This window comes from Dipodomys ordii, unplaced genomic scaffold (genome assembly GCF_000151885.1).
Source record: "Dipodomys ordii isolate 6190 unplaced genomic scaffold, Dord_2.0 Scaffold4, whole genome shotgun sequence".
Lineage (NCBI taxonomy): Eukaryota > Metazoa > Chordata > Mammalia > Rodentia > Heteromyidae > Dipodomys > Dipodomys ordii.
In genome coordinates this window covers 34926885-34946899 of record NW_012267220.1, presented here as the reverse complement: position 1 = coordinate 34946899, position 20015 = coordinate 34926885, and the positions used below count along the sequence as shown (strand labels likewise).

At 36.6% G+C, this 20015-nt stretch overlaps 1 protein-coding gene across 1 annotated transcript in view; it reads left to right on the top strand.

Annotated features, from left to right (window-relative positions):
* Zmat4 (zinc finger, matrin-type 4) overlaps positions 1-20015 on the top strand; it is a 416076-nt gene that overhangs the window by 259471 nt on the left and 136590 nt on the right. Inside the window, exon 5 of the mRNA XM_013025137.1 lies at positions 18408-18635. Coding sequence (XP_012880591.1) covers positions 18408-18635 — 228 coding nt within the window. The remainder of the gene's footprint in view (positions 1-18407; positions 18636-20015) is intronic.

Genomic DNA, 20015 nt, shown 5'->3' with positions numbered 1-20015 from the left:
CAGTGGTACCATATGCTTGATGTAGCACACAGGATCAGAATTTGCAGGTGAACAGATAAAACATCACAACACAGATGCTTAGTCAGGTGGAGATTAACAGTGAGCTCAGGTCAAATCCTGTCGTAGTGTGATAGCTCTAAGCCCTGGCTGCAAAAAGAATCCGTTTCAAAGATTTAAAATCTGTCATTGCTTGGTCCTACTCTTGAGAGATTCTGAGTTAATTAACCAAAGATAAAGCTAGGAACCTATTAGTGTTTAAACTCTCCAGATAATTCTAACCTCTAACCAATGTTTGGAAAGACTGAGTCCAAATCAAAAGCATTCAAAATTTAATTTGCATCTGAGTCACCTGGACCTCTTGTAAAATGGAGATTCTCATCTAGTGGTTGGGGTGGGTTGTGACATGAAAGTAGCATATCCATAGACTGGCAGATGTGGGTCTTTTGGTCAGAACAACACACTTAAGGGCACAGATTTGAAGCAGATATGCTCTTACTGGCTGGCAATGGCACACTTGTTCTAAAATTTCTTTAGAAGAAATCATATTCTCTCTCATGCATTCACTTATGGCTGTGTCAGCATTGTAACAATGAAGCATATAATTGTGGCCAATCCATAGTTAAATTAATGATTATGGGTAATACACCTGAATAATTCAGGTCCTGGGTAGGCTTCTTTTCCCCCAGGGACTCAACTAGCCTAATGATTTTCCAACATTTATCTGCAGTCTTTTTTAGCCTAAAATCAGCTTTCTTATTTGCAGTTATTCTCTGGTCATCAACATTATTGCTCATTGTGAAAATCAGTTGTCTAAGGCCCTGGGCTTCAAAGTCTTGGGGATTGGGGGATATTCTTGCCTTAGCATTTAATTCTTTGGGTTCTTTTTATCCAGGTGTTTGGGGGGACCTGACCTGATGGAGCAAAACAGCTCTTCTATCTTACAATTTGACCTTAAAGTATTCTGGAGTTTCTTTGAAGTTTCATTGAGCTGACTCAAAATCACATCAAACCTTGAAGTTTATCAGTATTCAAGTAGAATTTATGATAGAGTACCTTATGGTAACTCCAAGTATACAACATATGCATAATTAATATTAATAATTTGAAACAAAATAGAACGAGTTTTCTTAACTTGCAAGCCATGTTACTTTCAGGGATATATTCTTGTGGAACCTCAACACTGACCTTAAAGAGAAAACCAAGGAAACCCTATTGGGGGATACGGAAGAACACAGGTAGACTCTTAAGTGCCACTCGGAGAATGTTAGCATTAACTTAGATCAAGGAATCCCAGAGCTCTTTAGCTTTTTCTCAGCCAAGGCCCAAAGGCTGCTTCCTCTCTTTCTCTTTCTCTAAACTTTCCTGTACTTCATCTCTGTTGCTCCTCTGGCACTGATCACTTTTCTCATCTTTGAATCCTCTATAAATATTCATAGGTATAAGAAATGATCCAGGAAGCTGGCTCTCTAGTTGAATAGCTGATGCTGCTGGCTAAGTAAATCATTCCTCACGCCTGAGCATGGGGTATAGATTAGGTGAGGTGGGAATGCTTGCAGAATAAAAAGAAAAAGCGGTTATTGGTGCCAGTTGTCAGGTTGCCAGTCCTCCCACTGCTCTTAACCTTAGTACCTGTAATGCAGGGAATGCCTCTGGCTTACTATCCCAAGGACTTTGTGGACTCAAGTTGCTGGGGGGTTTTTTGGTATCAGTTACTTTTGTTTTGAAGTGACTAAATGACTAACAGAAAGAATTTAATGGATCAAAGGTTTATTTTGGCTCATGGTTTCAGAGGGTCTAGTCCATTGTTGTTCGATCCCACATATTTGGGCAGAGAAGCTTCTTCATTTCATAATGGACAGAGGAAGGGACCAAGAACAAGATAGCTCTAAGAACCTGCCTACTTCCTTTCACTAGGTCCCACCTCCAAAAGTTACTAGACCCTCCCAAACACCACTGGAGACAAAGCCCCCAACATACGAGCTTTGTGTGTGGTGGGGCATTTTGTATTCACATGATGACAGGGTGGAGATAAGTCAGCCAGTTCCTGATAGGGGAACCTACCATATTAGTTTGGGATGCTGTCTCCACCTGTGTTAACTGTAGAGTATAAAGTAAGGAGGAAAGATTATCAGCATTGCTAGCGGTATGTGATTAGCAGGTCTTTTATTCTTACCCAAGTAATTGGAAAAGTATATTAGTAATTTACCCCTTATTATGATTTTACTTTTAAAACACTTACCTACAGTCACTTGTGGAAAATTTTAGAATTAAACAATTTCTAAGTTTTAAATTATGCATGATTGCAAATAGAGTTATCAAATCTTAATGTCCTACTCTATCCTGCAGAGGCCACAAGGCCTCCTTTGAGCAAATCTTTCAACACTGAATAGACTTCCTGTGTAATTCATTTAGTAAGCCATGATTACCAGATGTTTAGCTGTAGTATTACAAAGCTTATTTTATGTAATAATGATCCCAATGTGCAACGGTAGTTATAGTGGCAATTGAGCTATGCCAAGAAAATGCCACAAAATGTATACTATAGACAACTAAAAGTTCTCAATTAACTTAAAAGAAAACTCTGTATGTGGAAAATGCTAATATTTATGTCAGAGTAAAAATAATCCTCCTGGGCTGAGGGGGACTTAGTATATATAGGGTTCAGTACTATCTGAAATTTAAGACATCCACTGGGAGTCTTGGTTCATATCTCCCCCAGATAAGGGGGACACTGCTGTAGAAGTGTGATGACCTAAATCTTAGTGTCTCTGAAATGTTCCTGCAGTTTAGTGTCGCTATGCTTGTTCATTATATCCTTTGGTCAAAATAAATACTTAAGAGTTAAGTGTATGAAGCAGTTAAGTCCAATCATTTTAATAAGTATGTGCTACTGATTTAGTAGGTATCTGAAAACAGCTGTATCAAGACAAAAGAGTATTTTTATTCTATTTTTAAATAATCATAGTAGTGAATGAACTTCTTTGCCTGTTAAGCATTGCATAACTTCTCAAACCTTGGATCCATTTGGACACTAACATCTCCTCATAGATTAGTTGGATTGATCAAATAAAATATCTAAGAAGCCATTAACACGTAAAAATGAAAGAATTGAAATAAAGGTGGCATCTAACGTTGAAACTGTGAACTATCATGATCTAATTGGTCTTGTGGCATCCAACAGACATTGCTACCTTCAGAATTTCAAAATCTGTTATGAATTCCTGATGAGTTCATTGCATTGTCTTGGGCTACCTATGGCCGGAGTTCAGGAACTGACATCATAACCACAGATTCCACTACTGAATGCAGAGGGAGTGAAACACCTTAACTGAACAGTGTTTGAAGACTGAATGCCACGAGTGTACCTATAGAGAGTGTTTTTAAGAACAATGTGGACACACAGGATATGATCCCTGACTGCAGTAGTAATTGTTACATTAAGTCAAGAGAAGGTCCTAAATCACAGCTGTGATTCTTCTCTTACATAAATTATATAATGGAAACTAAGCTGCTCTCCTCAATCAAGGATTGTTTAACACAAACTCTGTGCCAGTCCCAGACCAGTGAAGCATATAAACAATAGGCCTCACCCTATGACCCTTATACTCTAGCCTCCTGTTTTTAATACACAGAAGAATTCAGTGCATTGAATTCTGATTTTCTTTGTCAGACAACAGGAGAAAATCATAAAAGACCTTTTATCCCCTCTAAAGTTCTATGTAATGGCTTATTGTCAAAGAGTAGGACTTGCAGAAAACAGGATGCTTAAGATATTTAGAGCCCAATCAGTGACTGAAACTAAAGGGACTCATTCTGTATTAATAAAAGTCAATGATCTATGAATACTAGCTAAATGAAGACCGATGATATTTGAATGTAGGGTGGCGAGGAAGCATTAATAGGCTGATTATACTAAGAACATTGACACACAATTGAATCCAAATGATGGTTCTGTTAAGTCATCTTCATCTTTGCTTATTTTCAGGAAATACAAAGTGGCATATATTTTCAAACACTAGATATATTGTAGTGCTCCTTAATTATGGTATAAAAGAAACAACATGTGGATTTTTCTCTTTTCTATGACCTTGGCAATGGAATTTACTTCCTGGCCTATCATAGGAGGAAGAGGGAAGGCACTTAATTTTATCTAAACAATTAGGGACAGTTTTAGATCATCAAAAATAAAAGAAAGCTACTTTTCTGTGGATATTTTGGAGACATAGAAAAACTAGCATTTTTACATTTTATTCTTAGTGAGCCTGCTTTCTTCTATCCCATTTCCTGGAAGAATCAACAATAAATTAATAAATAAATCGCTGCAAATAAAATCTCAGACTAAATTTAAGACCCAGCTGTGGCAGCACAAGTCTCCTAAGTGGAGTTTCCCAGGCTTTGCACTAAAACAAGTTAGCATGAAATGCAGCTGTGTGTAAACTGTCAAATAAAACTGCTTTGCTCCTGCATCAAGGTACATATATGCACAAATATTAAAAAAATCATTCACAATCCACAAAGCAGTGGCCATTGCAAGGACTATGATTTTTAGCCTTCTAGTCTTTATAGTTATTTCTATGTGTGTAATACACACAGTTTAATAAGTAATTTGGTTTATACTTTCTATACAAGCTATACATACCTTCCTGTTCATAGTGTCCTGAATATCTTGAGGTCATAAATAATTTTGTAACACATGTCTGTTTTGTGATTACTGCATTATGTATCAGAATATAGATTCCTCCATTGTATTTCATCATTTATAATGAGTATAATTTGTTTTTCAACCTGTGATTTGATTGAAATTATCAAAGATGCAATGTTATATTAGCTATCATGAAAAACATTTAAAACATAAATATTCCTCAAGTTGATTTGAACTAAATTTTCTGGCACTTTACTGTATTAATCTACCATATGAAGGCTGGATATTCACCATCTGCACATCAGGCATCAGCTTCTGTCAGATTTGAGTGGCCTCTGAGCCCGAGCCCTGACTGCACTTGCTGCAGAAGAGGCTGCATCATTTGGCAACTGAGCTATATAAAGCTGAGCTGACAGCTGCCTCTTCAGTCCAGCACTGAATGATCCAGTCAAATGTAACAGTCAACAGTAAACCAGGCCCAAAGAAACATAGATCCCATGGTTTCTCTTATCTGCAATAACTAGTATATGTCTAGGACAAGCAGAAAAGGTTAAAAGCTATGTACATATGACCATATAAGATGGTGCTAAGTGAAATGAACCCCAAGATAGGGGCATGCTGTTGTTTTTAATGTACTTATAATGTACCATGTGATTTTTTTTGGTTTCTTTTGTATGTTCTTCCCCCATGGTATAACCCATTTTCACTGTATTTGATTCCAGTACCCTACATCTTGTATATACATTTTTTTCTAATTTGGGGAGGGGAAGAGAAATAACTGAAGCTGAAATAAGGATATAGTTGACCCATTGTTGCAAATGAACTTTACAACTTGGTGTAGGGAGGAGTTTGGGAGGTAGGGAGGGAAGGGACAGTAGGGGAAAAACAAAGAAGAGGGTAACAATGCTCCATAAGAAATGTACTTTTTACCTTATTCATGTAACTGTAACGCCTCTGTACAATATCTTTACAATAAAAATACATATTATAAAAAATACAGTGACACTTGTTGAGGAATTACTACTGTCATTAATTTGATTTAAGGTCAGAAAATGGAGAAAGCAAAAAAGACAATTCATCCTAATGACTGGAAATATGAATTTCTTTTTAGAAAAAAATGAATGTTTCTCAGTAATGCCCACTGGGAACAGATGTTGAAGCCAAAGAGGCATGTGTGTCTTTATAGTTAATCTGTTTGCTTATTTGGCCTATTACTCCCTGGGCATCATTAGAAACTCATTGACAAAAAAATGTGGTATTTGTCTTAAGATTCAGAAAATCTGGTCTTTGCTATTTTCTTTGCAGCTTATTTATCAAGGGCCCTTTGCTAAATGATTCATACCATGAGCTTCCAGCTATCCTACTGTTCAAGCAGGAATTGAGGATAGCTAAAACTTGAAAATTCATTGAATAGACGTAACTGGATAAGCTGTGTGACAACACACAACTGGGAGGAGTTTGTATTATGAGCTATGAGTGCCTTGAGAAAACCATGTACTGCAGATTAAGTTCCTAGCTCTATTTCTCCATGTCAAAAGCTCCCAATGCCTGTGAGAATGTCCTAAATTATGTTATCCTAAAACCTAGAAAGCAGTAGGAATTGGTAATAAATAAAAAAGGAAGGGAGGGAGAAATCAAAGAATGAGAGAGAATCTGAGAGAAAGAGACATGGAGAAGTATAGAGAAAGACAAGGAGAAAAGACATAGAAGAGGAGAAGAGGGGGTTGAAGAAAGACAAAGAGAAGACCAAGATAAATTAAAATGGAATTGTAACATTAAAATGAAAATGAAAGGAAGATTGAGAGAGAGGCTATAGATATAATTGGTAGATACAAGATAGATTGATAGATAGAGGGTTATCTTGGTGATCTGATGAAGTTGATCTAGTTGTAGACCTTGTAAAAGGCTTGATCAAATCACCTGATGTACTCTTTTCAGCAATCATTCCCAGATTTTTTGTAAATTCCTATTTCCCCAGTGTGATGTTAACCAGCATCTCTGTGAGAATCTGGGGTGACTACCTCATTGCAGTTTGCCCAGAACCTCTTCCTGCATCTGCTCTGAAAGCTCAGCATCCTGGAAACCCTCTCAGTGTTGGGCAGTCTGTTATGGTATCATATCAGAAGCCAGAGTATAGATACCAAAACAGATGGATCCCAGTAAATGGCTTCCTGCTTTGAGAGTAATTTTCCAGTGTGTGTACATAATTTGTAGTATCGAAAATAGTTTGCTTTCCAAATTTGTAGTATCTGAAAATAGGTTGCTTTCCCTCACCCCAAATGGTCAGATAGTTGAGAAAATAGTGACTTTCAGTATGTCCAAGGAAGGAAACTGGGGTATATGTTTATACTTTGACACATTGCCCTTACAATTCAGCTTTCACTCAATCAGGACCTTGTCATTTACTTGTTTATATTTATATTGATTGGTATAGTACAAAGCTTCCTAAACTCTTGTGACATAAATTCAGAAAAAACAATATGTTTTTGTTACTTTCTTGTTTTACTCAGTTGTATGATGAAGATTCATTCAGTCAATGAAAGGCGTGATGTAGAGTCTCTGTGGCTGTCACCACTCATGGTGACAGTTAGTATTGCAGACAATGGCACATTAGAGTGGAGGCAGTGTTTTGGTCTCCCACACAGAGCGTGCTATGGAAACATTTTTTTTTAAATCCTTACCTCAATCTGTACAGTAAAGGATTATGGGCATGTATTCAGGACAGATCAGCTAAACTTTTAGAATCAGGGTTCTGAAAATGAACTAAGATAATTGGATTATAATTCTTAGAGCCTTTTATTTTAAAGGGTAAAAATCTTACTTTTTTTTATTCTGAGAATATCGTACAGAGGAGTTACAATTACATGGGCAAGATAATGAGTACATTTTTTATCAAGCATTGTTGCCTCCTCTTTGTTTCCCCTTCCCATCCTTCCCATACTCCCCCTACCCCCATCTGCCTCCCCCCACCTCCCACCAAAGTTGTAAAGTTCTTTTTCGACTTAACGACTTGTACATCTCATTGTTGCAATGGGTCCACCTGTATCCCTAGTTAAACGATATGTTTTTTTCCCTTCCCCTCCACAAATTATACCAACATCAAATACAGAGAAAGTATGGGTTATACCGTGGGGGAGGGACATACAAAGCAACATAGAATCATCTTATAAATCTGTTAGAAAAAATCACATGAAAGAAAAAAAAACATTTGAATACATATCTTAGGGTTCATTTCCCTAACATCACCTTATCTGACCTTTTCTGCTTGACTCAGACATATACTAGATATTGAAAATAGGGAAAACAATGGGACCTATGTTTTTTGGGGCCTGCTTTACTTCACTTAATATAATTTTTTCCAAGCCTTTTCATTTCCTAGCAAATGGGGCAATGTCATTTTTTCCGATGGAGACATAGAATTCCATTGTGTATATATATACCACATTTTCTTGATCCATTCGTCTACTGAGGGGCAACTGGGTTGGTTCCATATCTTAGCTATGGTAAATAATGCTGCAATAAACATCTGGCACAAGAACAGACCTCAAGACCAGTGGAATAGAATTGAAAACTCAGAAATGAACCTACAGACCTATAGCCATCTAATCTTTGATAAGGGAGCTAAAAAAATAGAATGGAAGAAAGACAGCCTCTTCAGTAAATGGTGCTGGCAAAATTGGTTAACTACTTGTAGAAAACTAAAGCTAGATCCTTATATATCACCCTGAACCAGAATCAACTCCAAATGGATCCAAGACCTCGAAGTCAAAGCAGACACTCTGAAAACATTACAGGATGGAATAGGAGAAACCCTAGGTCTCCTTGGCACAGGCTGAAATTTTCTTAATAGAGACGCGGAAACACAACAAATCAAAGAAAGGTTGGACAAATGGGATTGCATGAAGTTGCAGAGCTTCTGCATGGCAAACGACATAGCTATCAAGATAAATAGTAGCCCACGGATTAGGAGAAGATCTTCACTAGCCATACAATGGACAAAGATCTCATATCTAAAATATACTTGGAACTCAAAAATTAAATCCCCCAACCACAAATCCTCAAAGAAACAGCTGTCCAATAAAAAAGTGGGCTAATGACTTAAAGAGAAACTTCTCTGAAGAAGAAAGAAGGATGGCCAATAGACACATGAAGAAATGTTCAACCTCCCTAGCCATAAAAGAAATGCAAATCAAAACAACATTGAGACACCACCTCACTCCAGTTAGAATGGCAAAAATCAAGAATTCTAATAACAACAAATGCTGGAGGGGATGTGGACAGAAGGGAACCTTACTTCATTGGTGGTGAGAGTGTAAACTTGTTCAACCACTTTGGAAAGTAGTATGGAGGTTCCTCAAAAGACTCCACACATATCTCCCCTATGACCCAGCAGTCCCACTTTTGGGCATTTACCCAAATATTTACAAAGAAGACCACAATAAAGCTACCAGCACAACTATGTTTATTGCAGCATTATTTACCATAGAGTTCTTGATTATAGCCATTCTAACTGGGGTGAGGTGGTATCTCAATGTTGTTTTGATTTTCATTTCTTTTGTGGCTAGAGAGGTTGAGACACATGAAGATCTTACTTTCTTCCTGAGGTGATCCCAGTTTACAAAGATTAACTTGAAACCACACTAATTTGGAATTGTAAGAACTGGACCAGGTGTAGTATTGAAGGCTCCCCACAAAGAAAGATTTGGGTGAGCAAATTGACTCATTTGGAATCATAGAACAGCTCAAGTCAGGGTCACTTTTCATAATCAGAAAAAGGACTTCATATTTGGATAGGAACAAACTCAAGAAATGCAATTATATTTCCTCTACAGAGATTTGCACTTTTTATATACTTTAGGATTAACATTTCAATGTAGTTAAAGGTCACTTTGTGAAGATGGCTGTTTTTCTAAACGTTTTCTTTAAAGGTATTTAAAATTGTATCATTCAAAGCTTTTCGTGCAAACATTGGGAACAAACTGATTACTTATCTCTGGATCACTTTAGCCTGCTTATGCTGCCATCTTGCTCCTAGCTTTCCTACTTCTGAGTTAATGTGTAGCAATATTTGTCAGTGTATGTTCATAATTCTCTTACCCTGTAACTTTGTGCCAGTATATGCTGTTGTAGATTAGTAACTGAAAGCATTTAATTATATTTGCAATTGCAATTTTCTTAAATTATAGGAAGGTTCCATGTTTTTTCTTCCTTTGAGTATACATATTTTAAATGCAAACTATGGGAAAGCATAATGTTGAATCAAAAAAGCTGACTGACACAAGTTAAGACAAAATAACTGGAATGTGGCTTTTTGGTACAGTGCTTTCCTAGCATGCATGAGGCCTTAGGTTCAATTCCTCAGTACCACATACACAAAAATAATCATGACTCCATATCTTAGCTATGGTAAATAATGCTGTGATAAACATAGTTGGGCTGGTAGCTTTAGTATGGTCTTGTTTGTGATCATTTTGGTAAATGCCCAAAAGTGTGATTGCTGGGTCATAGGGGAGCTCCAGGTGGAGTCTTTTGAGGAACCTCCACACTGCTTTCCAAAGTGGTTGAACAAGTTTACATTCCCACCAACAATGTAGTAAGGTTCCCTTTTGGCCACATCCCCTCCAGCATTTGTTATTATTAGATTTCTTGATTATAGTCATTCTGACTGGGGTGAGGTGGTCGCTCAGTGCTGTTTTGATTTGCATTTCTTTTATGGCTAGAGAGGTTGAACATTTCTTCATGTGTCTATTGGACATTCTTATTTCCTCTTCAGAGAAGTTTCTCTTTAAGTCTTTAGCCCACTTATTTATTGGGAAGTTATTTCTTTGAGGATTTGTGGGTGGGGGATTTAATTTTTGAGTTCTAAGTATATTACAGATATGAGACCCTTGTCCATTGTATGGCTAGTGAAGATCTTCTCCCAATCCGTGGGCTTTCTGTTGATCTTGCTAGTTATGTCCTTTACCATACAGAAGTCCTGCAGTTATATATATATATATATATATATATATATATGCAATGGAATTCTATGCCTCCATCAGAAAGAATGACATTGCCCCATTTGTTAGGAAATGGGAAGACTTGGAAAAAAATATATTAAGTGAAGCAAGCCAGGCCCAAAGCAACACAGGTCCCATGTTTTCCCTTATTTGCAATAGCTAGTATATGTCTAGGACAAGCACAAAAGTTCAAAAGATATGTACATATGACCAGGTAAGATGTGTTAAGTGAAATGAATCCCAAGATAGGGACACAAGTTTTTTTTTCTTGCTTGCTATTATTTTTAACATATTTATAATTTACTATGTGATTTTTTTTTGTTTCTTTGGTATGTTCCTTTCACACCGTAGAACCCCTGTTTTCACTGTATTTGATTTTGGTGCCCTGCATCTTGTATATTCATTTTTCTAATTTGGGGAGGGGAAGGGAAAAAAACAAAATGCTTAAATAGGGATACAAGTTGACCCATTGTAGCAATGAGACGTACAAGACACTATTTTGAAAATGAACCTTACAACTTCAGGTGTGGGGAGGAGGAGAGGGTAGCATTAGGGAGGTAGGGAAGGAAGGGAGGGTAGGGTATAAACAAAGGAGGGGGTAACAATGTTCCATAGGAAGTGTACTCATTACCTTAGTCATGTAACTGTAACCCCTCTGTACAGTATCTTTACAATAAAAATATATATTAAGAAAAAAACTTATTGTAAAAATATAGCTGTCTTGGGCCTGTTTCTGTTTCATGAATAAATATGGAATATTTGTCCTAATGCCTACAGAAAGATAAGCTCTACTTTTGTTGGATGTAATATGAGACTGTCTTTTCTATTCTAAGAATGCTTTATTTTATAGTGACTTTCAAAGAACATCAGGCAATAGTGTGCTCTCAGGTGCTCAACACTAGCTGAATATGAGCACATTGATCAGGGTGTGGGCCAAGAGATGTTTTGAGAACATCCTGGACTTGGTTCTCAGCCCAAACTGATCAGTTGGAGATGTCTCATGCACACAGATTTGTTTGTTTATTTTATTTGTTGACAGTACTATGCTTTGAACTTGGTGCCTTCTTCGTTCTAGTTAAACACTATTTGTGTTTTTACCTTTAGTTGCTTTGGTGATAGGGTCTTGTGTCTTTGTTCCAGGTCATGTTATGGCTTCTATCTAAGCCTTCTGCATAGCCATGTTTAAAAGTACTTACTTCTGTGCCAGGCTTGTTTATTGATATGGTATCTTGCTTTTTGATTTGTTCTGACTAGCCTCCAAATATGATCCTTCCACTCTGTTTCCTGAGTAACTGGAATTATATTTGGTAAACTACTGTACCTGGCCCTAATATAAAGAGTTCTTAAGTTGAGTGAGTTAAGTGTGAACAAAACGACTTTTTAAATTTATTGGCTCATTTGTCAATTTTATTAATGTAGAGGAAACCAATATAGAGTTAAATATTTCATTCTAACTAGAATGAATAAAGAGAGTATGAAATACAAATAAAAATTACATGTCAACTAGAGTGTTTGGTTAAAAGGCTGCTTTTAACTCAAAAGGTAATCTTTAGGCTACTTTGCATTCATTTGACTAGAATAACACACCACTGCCAGACCTTGCGAATGTTATGATCCATGTACACACAGATTTGATCATCAAAGTCTGGAAATGCTCTCCTCCCACATAATTTCCATATTTGGTATTGAGTCAAAGTTTTAATGGAGAGACTTCTGTAATCTGTTCTATCTCTACCTTATGATATGCTGCCAAGAATGCTACTTTCAAAGAGATGATAACGCTGAACTTTAACCTTGTAGAAACCAGAGAACTCAAGGATTGATTGAAGCTCAGCAATGGTGAAAATTAACTCAACTAGATTTCTGATTTTGATTCAAAACTGTTTATACAGGGCATTGTTAGCTTACATATGAAATCTTAGCTACTCAGGAGGCTGAGATCTGAGTATCAAGTTCGGGAGCCAGCCTGGGCAGACAAATCTGAGATTTTTGTGTTCAATTAAGACATCAAAATGCTAGAAGTAGAGATGTGGATTTTGTAATAGCCGTGAGCTAAGAAGCCAAGCAACAGGCCCGGAGTTCAAGCCCCAGTACTGGCACAAAACAACAACAGTAACCAAATGACTATTTCTGTGCTGTGGGCTTGGTTTGCTTTCATAACAATTAGGGAATATGAACTGAGCTGTGATTGAGTAAGACAGAATACGAAACAAAAGAAAACTTAATCTTTCAGATTCAATATTGATAATGGAATTCTTCAGGAGTAAAAGCTACCATTCAACATAGCATCAAATGACTTTCCTAAGTGCAAGTAAAGTTACTTTCTAGATGAATATTTTCACGATGTATTTATCAGCTGATAAAACTGACTGAAATTCATTTTAGGGTCTGGTGTAGAGAAAAATATGTTTCATGAGTCAGTCTTCATTCAGATTGTAAACATGTGATATGTCTTCCTTTGCCATCAGAAATAATATGTGGCTATATAGCTTCACAGAGCACACAATGATAAGGATGTGAGAAACTTTAGAAGAAAACCCCAACTTCTTTAAGAAAAAAGTGAACAGAAGTCCTTTTACATACAGGCCAATGCTGTATTTATAAGCTTGGTGAGCTTATCTCTTTTTGTGTGAAAATACCATACAGAGGGGTTACAATTACATGGTCAAGGTAATGAGTACATTTCTTATCAAGCATTATTGCCTCCTCCTTTGTTTCCCCTTCCCATCCCTTCCTATCACCTTCCCCCACCCCATCTCCCCGCCCCTTGCCAAAGTTGTAAAGTTCATTTTTCAACATAACGTTTTGTACATCTCATTTTTACAATTGGTCCACCTGTATCTCAATTTAAACAATTTGTTTTTTCCCTTCCCCTCCACAAATTATACCAACATCAAATACAGTGAAAACGGGTTATACCGTGGGAGAGGGACATTCAAACCAACAAAGAAATACCTTATAAATATGTTAGAAACAATAGCAAGAAAGGAAAAACCATTTGAGTACTTATCTTGGGGTTGATTTCGCCTAACATCAACTTATCTGACTGTTTCTGCTTGTCTCAGACATATACTAGTTATTGCAAATAAGGGAAACCATGGGACCTATGTTTCTTTGGGCCTGGCTTACTTCACTTAATATAACTTTTTCCAAGTCTTTCCATTTCCTAAGAAATGGGGCAATGTCATTCTTTCTAATGGAGGCATATAATTCCATTGTGTATATATACCACATTTTCTCAATCCATTCCTCTACTGAGGGGCATCTGGGTTGGTTCCATATCTTAGCTATGGTAAATAATACTGCAAGAAACATAGTTGTGCTGGTAGCTTTAGTATGGTCTTGTTTGTGAACATTTGGGTAAATGCCCAAAAGTGGGATTGCTGGGTCATAGGGGAGCTCTATGTGGAGTCTTTTGAGGAACCTCCATACTGCTTTCAAAAGTGGTTGAACAAGGTTACACTCCCACCAACAATGAAGTAAGGTCCCTTTCTGTCCACATCCCCTCCAGCATCTGTTGTTATTAGAGTTCTTGATTATAGCCATTCTAACTGGGGTGAGGTGGTCTCTCAGTGTTGTTTTTATTTGCATTTCATTTATCGCTAGAGATGTTAAGCATTTCTTCATGTGTCTATTGGCCATCCTTCTTTCTTCTTCAGAGAAGTTTCTCTTAAAGTCTGTAGCCCACTTATTTATTGAGCAGCTGTTCTTTGAGGATTTTTTGTTGAGGGATTTAATTTTTTGAGTTCAGGTATATTTTAGATATGAGACCTTTGTCCCTTGTATGGCTAGTGAAGATCTTCTCCCAATCCATGGGCTCTCTATTGATCTTGCTAGCTATGTCCTTTGCCATGCAGAAGTTCTGCAATTTCATTCAATCCCATTTGTTCATCCTTTCTTTGATTTGTTGTGTTTCTGGGTCTCTATTAAGAAAATTTTGGCCTGTGCCAAGGTTACCTAGGGTTTCTTCTATTCCATCCTGTAATGTTTTCAGCGTGTCTGCTTTGACTTCAAGGTCTTTGATCCATTTGGAGTTGATTCTGGTGCAGGGTGATATATAAGAATCTAGCTTTAGTTTTCTACAAGTAGTTAACCAATTTTGCTAGCACCATTTACTGAAAAGGCTGTGTTTTTTTCATTCTATTTTTTTAGCTCCCTTATTGAAAATTAGATGGCTATATGTCTATGTGTTCATTTCTGGGTTTTCAATCCTATTCCATTGGTCCTGAGGTCTGTTCTTGTGCCAATTCTAAGCTGTTTTGATTACTATGGCTTTGTAGTAGAGATTGAAATTTGGTGTTGATATTCTTCCAGCATTGTTCTTTTTGTTAAGGATTGTTTATGCTATTCGGGTTCTTTTATTGTTCCATATGAATTTTTGGATTGCCTCTTCTATTTCCTTGAAGAATGAGGTTGGAATATTGATAGGTATCGTATTGAATTTGTAGATAGCCTTCAGAAATATATTTTCAGGATGTTGATCCTTCCAATCCAAGAGCATGGGAAGTTTTTCCACTTTCTAAATTCTGTTTTGATTTCCTTTTTCAGGTTTTTAAAGTTTTCATCAAAGAAGTCCTTCACTTCTTTGGTTAAGTTAACTCTTAGGTATTTTATTTTTTTGTGGGGCTATTATGAATGGAGTTGCTTTCTTGATTTCAGCCATGCTTTTCTCATTTTTTGGCATACAGAAAAGCCATTGATTTTTGAGGGTTAATTTTATACCCTGCTTCTTTGCCAAAGTTTTAAATCAGCTTGATTAATTTGGGAGTGGAGTCCATGGGATTCTTTAAATACAAGATCATGTCATCTGCAAAGAGGGAGAGTTTTACTTCATCTTTTCCTATTTGGATCCTTTTTATGTTTGCATCTTGTCTTATTGCTACTAAATTGAAAAGAAGTGGAGAGAGTGGACATCCTTGTCTCGTTCCTGAGTTAAGAGGAAATGGTGTTAGTTTTTCACCATTAAGTATAATGGTGGCAAATATTTGTCATATACAGTCTTTATTGTATTGAGGAATGTTCCCTGGATTCCTCATTTTTCCAGAACCTTCATCATAAAGGGGTGTTGGATCTTGTCAGATGCTTTTTCTGCATCTATTGAGACAATCATGTGGTTCTTATCCTTGCTCTTGTTGATGTGATGAATTATATTAATTGATTTGCATATTTTGAACCAGCTTTGCATCCCTGAAATGAATCCTGTTTGATCGTAGTGTATGATTTTGGGGGATGAATTGTTGAAGTCGATTAGCCAAAATTTTGTTGAGAAGTTTTGCATTAATGTTCGTCAAAGAAATGGGTCTATAGTTCTCTTTCTTTGATGAGTCCCTGCCTGGTTTTGGGATGAGGGTTATGATGGCTTCATAGAATGAGTTTGGTAGTGAACTTTCTCTTTCAATTTTATTGAAGAGTTGGAGGAGCATTGGTGTGAGCTCTGCTTTGAAGACCTTGTAGAATTCCATTGTAAACCCATCTGGTCCTGGGATTTTCTTAGATGGGAAGTGTCTTATTGCTTTTTCTATTTCAATGCTTGATATGGGCCTGTTAAGCTGGTTTAACTCATCTTGGTTTAGTTTTAGCATGTCAACATTTGCTAGGAAAAGGTCCATTTCTGCCAAGCTCTCAAACTTATTAGCATAAAGGTTTGAGAAGTATTCCCTCATAATATTCTGAATCTTGTTGTTTCTGTGGTGATGTTTCCATTCTCATCTCTGAGTTTGTTCATTTGGGTGTGTTCTCTTCTTTTTCTGATAAGATTTGCTAAGGGTCTGTCAATTTTGTTAATTGTTCAAAGAACCAACTCTTTTGTTGATTTTTTTCTATTTTTTGGATTTTAATTCGTTTGATTCTGATTTAATTTTAATGATTTCTTTCCTTCTACTGGATTGTGGTTTATCTTGCTACTCTTTTTCAAGGTAGTTCACATGGAGGCTTGGTAAGCCTTTCTGAGCCACAGCAAAATGTACTTGTGGCTTCTAGTATCTCTGGTGCATATCTGAACTTTGCTTCTATATAGATAACTATAGATTATTAGAAACCACAAAAATAAACAAAGGTATTTTACTTGAGTCTCTGTGAACATAACAGCATTTGGATTAACCTAACTAAACTAGGACTTCCTGATCTGATGAAATCTCTAGGAAGAGGGTAAAGACCCCCTGAGATGTTAAGCATAAGAATCACCTAAATTAAAATGTCATTTAGAACCAAGAGCTGTTGATTCACACCTTGTAATTCTAGCTAATCAGGAGGTTGTGATCTAGAGGACTGCTGTTCAAAGCCAGCCTTGTGCAGAAATGTCTTTGAGACTTTATCTCTAAAATTATAAGCAAAAAGTTAGGCTTGAGGCATAGCTCAAGTGATTGAGCACCAGTCAAGAAAGTAAGCTAAATAAGTTTGCAGGCCTCGAGTTTGAATCACAGTACAGCAAAAACCAACAAGCAAAAAATTCCCCCATCATTTAGAAAGGAAATATTTCTATTTGAGTTATTTAATCTAAGACTTTTAGATTCTACATGCATGGTATCTGAGAATTTGGGAACTAGATTAATTGGTTCATTAGTTTGTCATTGGTGTCCAGACCTCTGCTTTCCTTGGAACAATGACCCTGATTTTCCTGTTTGTGTCAACTGCATTTGACATCAGGGACACAATGGACAGTGAGAAGATGCTGCCAAATTTTACATGACTAATGAGCCACGGGAGAATCTAGGTACTGTTTCCAAAAGATTTTGATCAGAATTTGTTTTTTTAGAGCAAATGAAATCCTATATAAAATACAAAGATGACAGAGATAAAAACTCTCTGCTTTTCAAATTTGAGCAGAGTGCTTGGGGGTATGGAAGGAATATTGGCCTTAGAAATGAAATGTTTGGTTTTGAGTCTTGTCTTTACTGTAACTAGCTTCCTCACCTTTAGCAAGTCACTTGGTGTCTCTGAAGTCAGTCATGTAAGAAATAGGACAATAGCCCAAGGCATAGTCATTGTAAGGATGGAAGCAATTTGTATGATATGATGCATACAAAAGTTATTTTTATTTTCCATTAGTAAACCCCTTCAAGTTAAATTCTTTTTTTTCTAGGCCAGAAATAACTATAACTTCACAGAAAATGTGCTGCTTTAATAGCTGGAGTACAGTCTCAAAATAGTGACATATGCCTTTTTAGTTTAGATAAGCAACATCTGCTCTGTAGTGTTTTCCTTTTGGCCTTTTAGAAAAAGGATGTATAGTTTCAACATGAATTTTAGCCAGTTACACTTGAAAATAGCCTGTCCCAATGAACTGAAGTAACTGACAACATTATCATGGGTTCCATAATTGGACTTATATCACTGAAAGATCTGTTCTATCATTTAGGAAAGACTTGTATTTATTAATGATTACATTCATAGCAAACACATGTCCAAATCATTCCTTAAGTCATTTCAAATCATTACTGTTCACTGTTTAATTTACTGGCTTCATTTTAACTGATAGATCACTCCTTTACCTTCAAGAATTTAATGGGCTTTTTTCTCTACTAAGAGATGTCTCCTCAGCTATCATAGTTTGGCATAAAATATGCAAACTCTGATCTTAATTTATTAAAGGCTTTCATTTGTGGCCCTTTCCAAAATGAAAGTTGACAGAAGTACTTCTGCTGTTAATAAACTCAGAATTTTTAGCTCTACCCTGAGCTTGATACTCTTCTGTTTTCAGGCACCAGGAGCAAGTGTGCTCACATGTGGTGTAACCTGTTCTGTTGTTCTCTGTTTTTTTCTCACAGCAACACCCTTGAGCTCATTGAAGCAACCTCGAGTGGACACTGCTCCCGTGGTCGCATCTCCCTATCAAAGAAGAGACTCAGACAGATACTGTGGGCTCTGCGCAGCCTGGTTCAACAACCCCCTGATGGCCCAGCAACACTATGATGGCAAGAAACACAAAAAAAATGCAGCAAGAGTTGCTTTGCTAGAACAGCTTGGAACAACCCTGGATATGGGGGAACTAAGAGGTAAGATAAATGTCCTAATTTCTGCCAGAAAACTGAGCTTTCCTAGAAAGGAGTTTTCACAAAGTGGGGTGAGTTTTCTTATATTTTGTTTTATAAAGAAATTAAGAGTTTCACCTAAAAACAATGGAAAGGGATTGAAATGAGCAGCTAGCTAGCTGTAGTCTATTTTTGTGATGTTTCAGAGTGTTCATTTCTGTATCTTTATTCAGTGTTCTTCAAATCAGACATACCCATCTATGATTCTTTTCTTTTTGTTTATTCATAAACACTTTCTTTAATAAATGCTTCTGTAGATAATCATCATAAATTGTTACTGTAAAGCCCGATGGTTATTTCAATCTTATGTGCTTTTATGAATTCAGTCAAAACAAAGCAAATGTGACTAGATGGTACAATGTAGCCAACACCTTCCCAGACAAGCTTTTCCTCTGACAGTCTTCCTTTATTAAAAAAAAAAAAAAAGGAAAACATTTATCAGTTCAAGCTTGTAGAATATCACTGAAACTGTTGAGGCCTGGAAACCATAGGGTCATAATCTTGTAAATGTTCTGTGAATGCCATCAATGATCATTTAAGCATTTATTTATTACCTATATATTTTTCAGTTTTTTTCTTTTGGTGGCACTGGGGATTAAATTTAGGGCTTGATGTTTGTTAGGAGTTGTGCTACTGCTTGAGCCATGCCTCCAGCCCATTTTGCTCTGGTTATTTTTTCAAATAAGCTCATATTTTTATGCCTGGGCTGGCCTACACTATTCCTATTTGCACTGTACATTATAGATAGCATGCAGGCATATAACACCATACCTAGTGGTTGGTTGAGGTGGGGTCTCCAGAAAGTATTTTTAGTATTTAGTATTTATGCTGCTCACCTACAGAAGCATTTAGTAAAGAAAATGTTTATGAATAAAGCAAAAAGAAAAGAGTCATAGATGGGTGAGTCTGATTTGAAGAACAGCGAATAAAGATACAGAAATGATCACTCTGAAATATCACAACAATAGACTATAGCTAGCTAGCTGCTCACTTTCAATCCCCTTCCATTGCTTTTAGGTGAACCTCTTATTTCCTTAGTAAGCAAACTGGCCTAGAACCTCAATCTTCCCAACCTCCATTTTTTTTGAGTAGCTAAGATTATAATTATGAGCCATCGGCACCAAGTACCTAATCATTATTGTTTGTCACAGATCCATATTAGCTTTGTAAAGGCATAATAAAATTGCTTACTCTATTTTACAAAGTATTTTTTCAGAAAAATCATTCTGTAGAAGGTGATGTTGATCCTAGAACTCATATTTGGTATCTAAAACTATTAGATATGCTTTTATGGATTGGCCAGGGAACATTATTCATAACAGTCATAAGGTATAAATGGCAAAA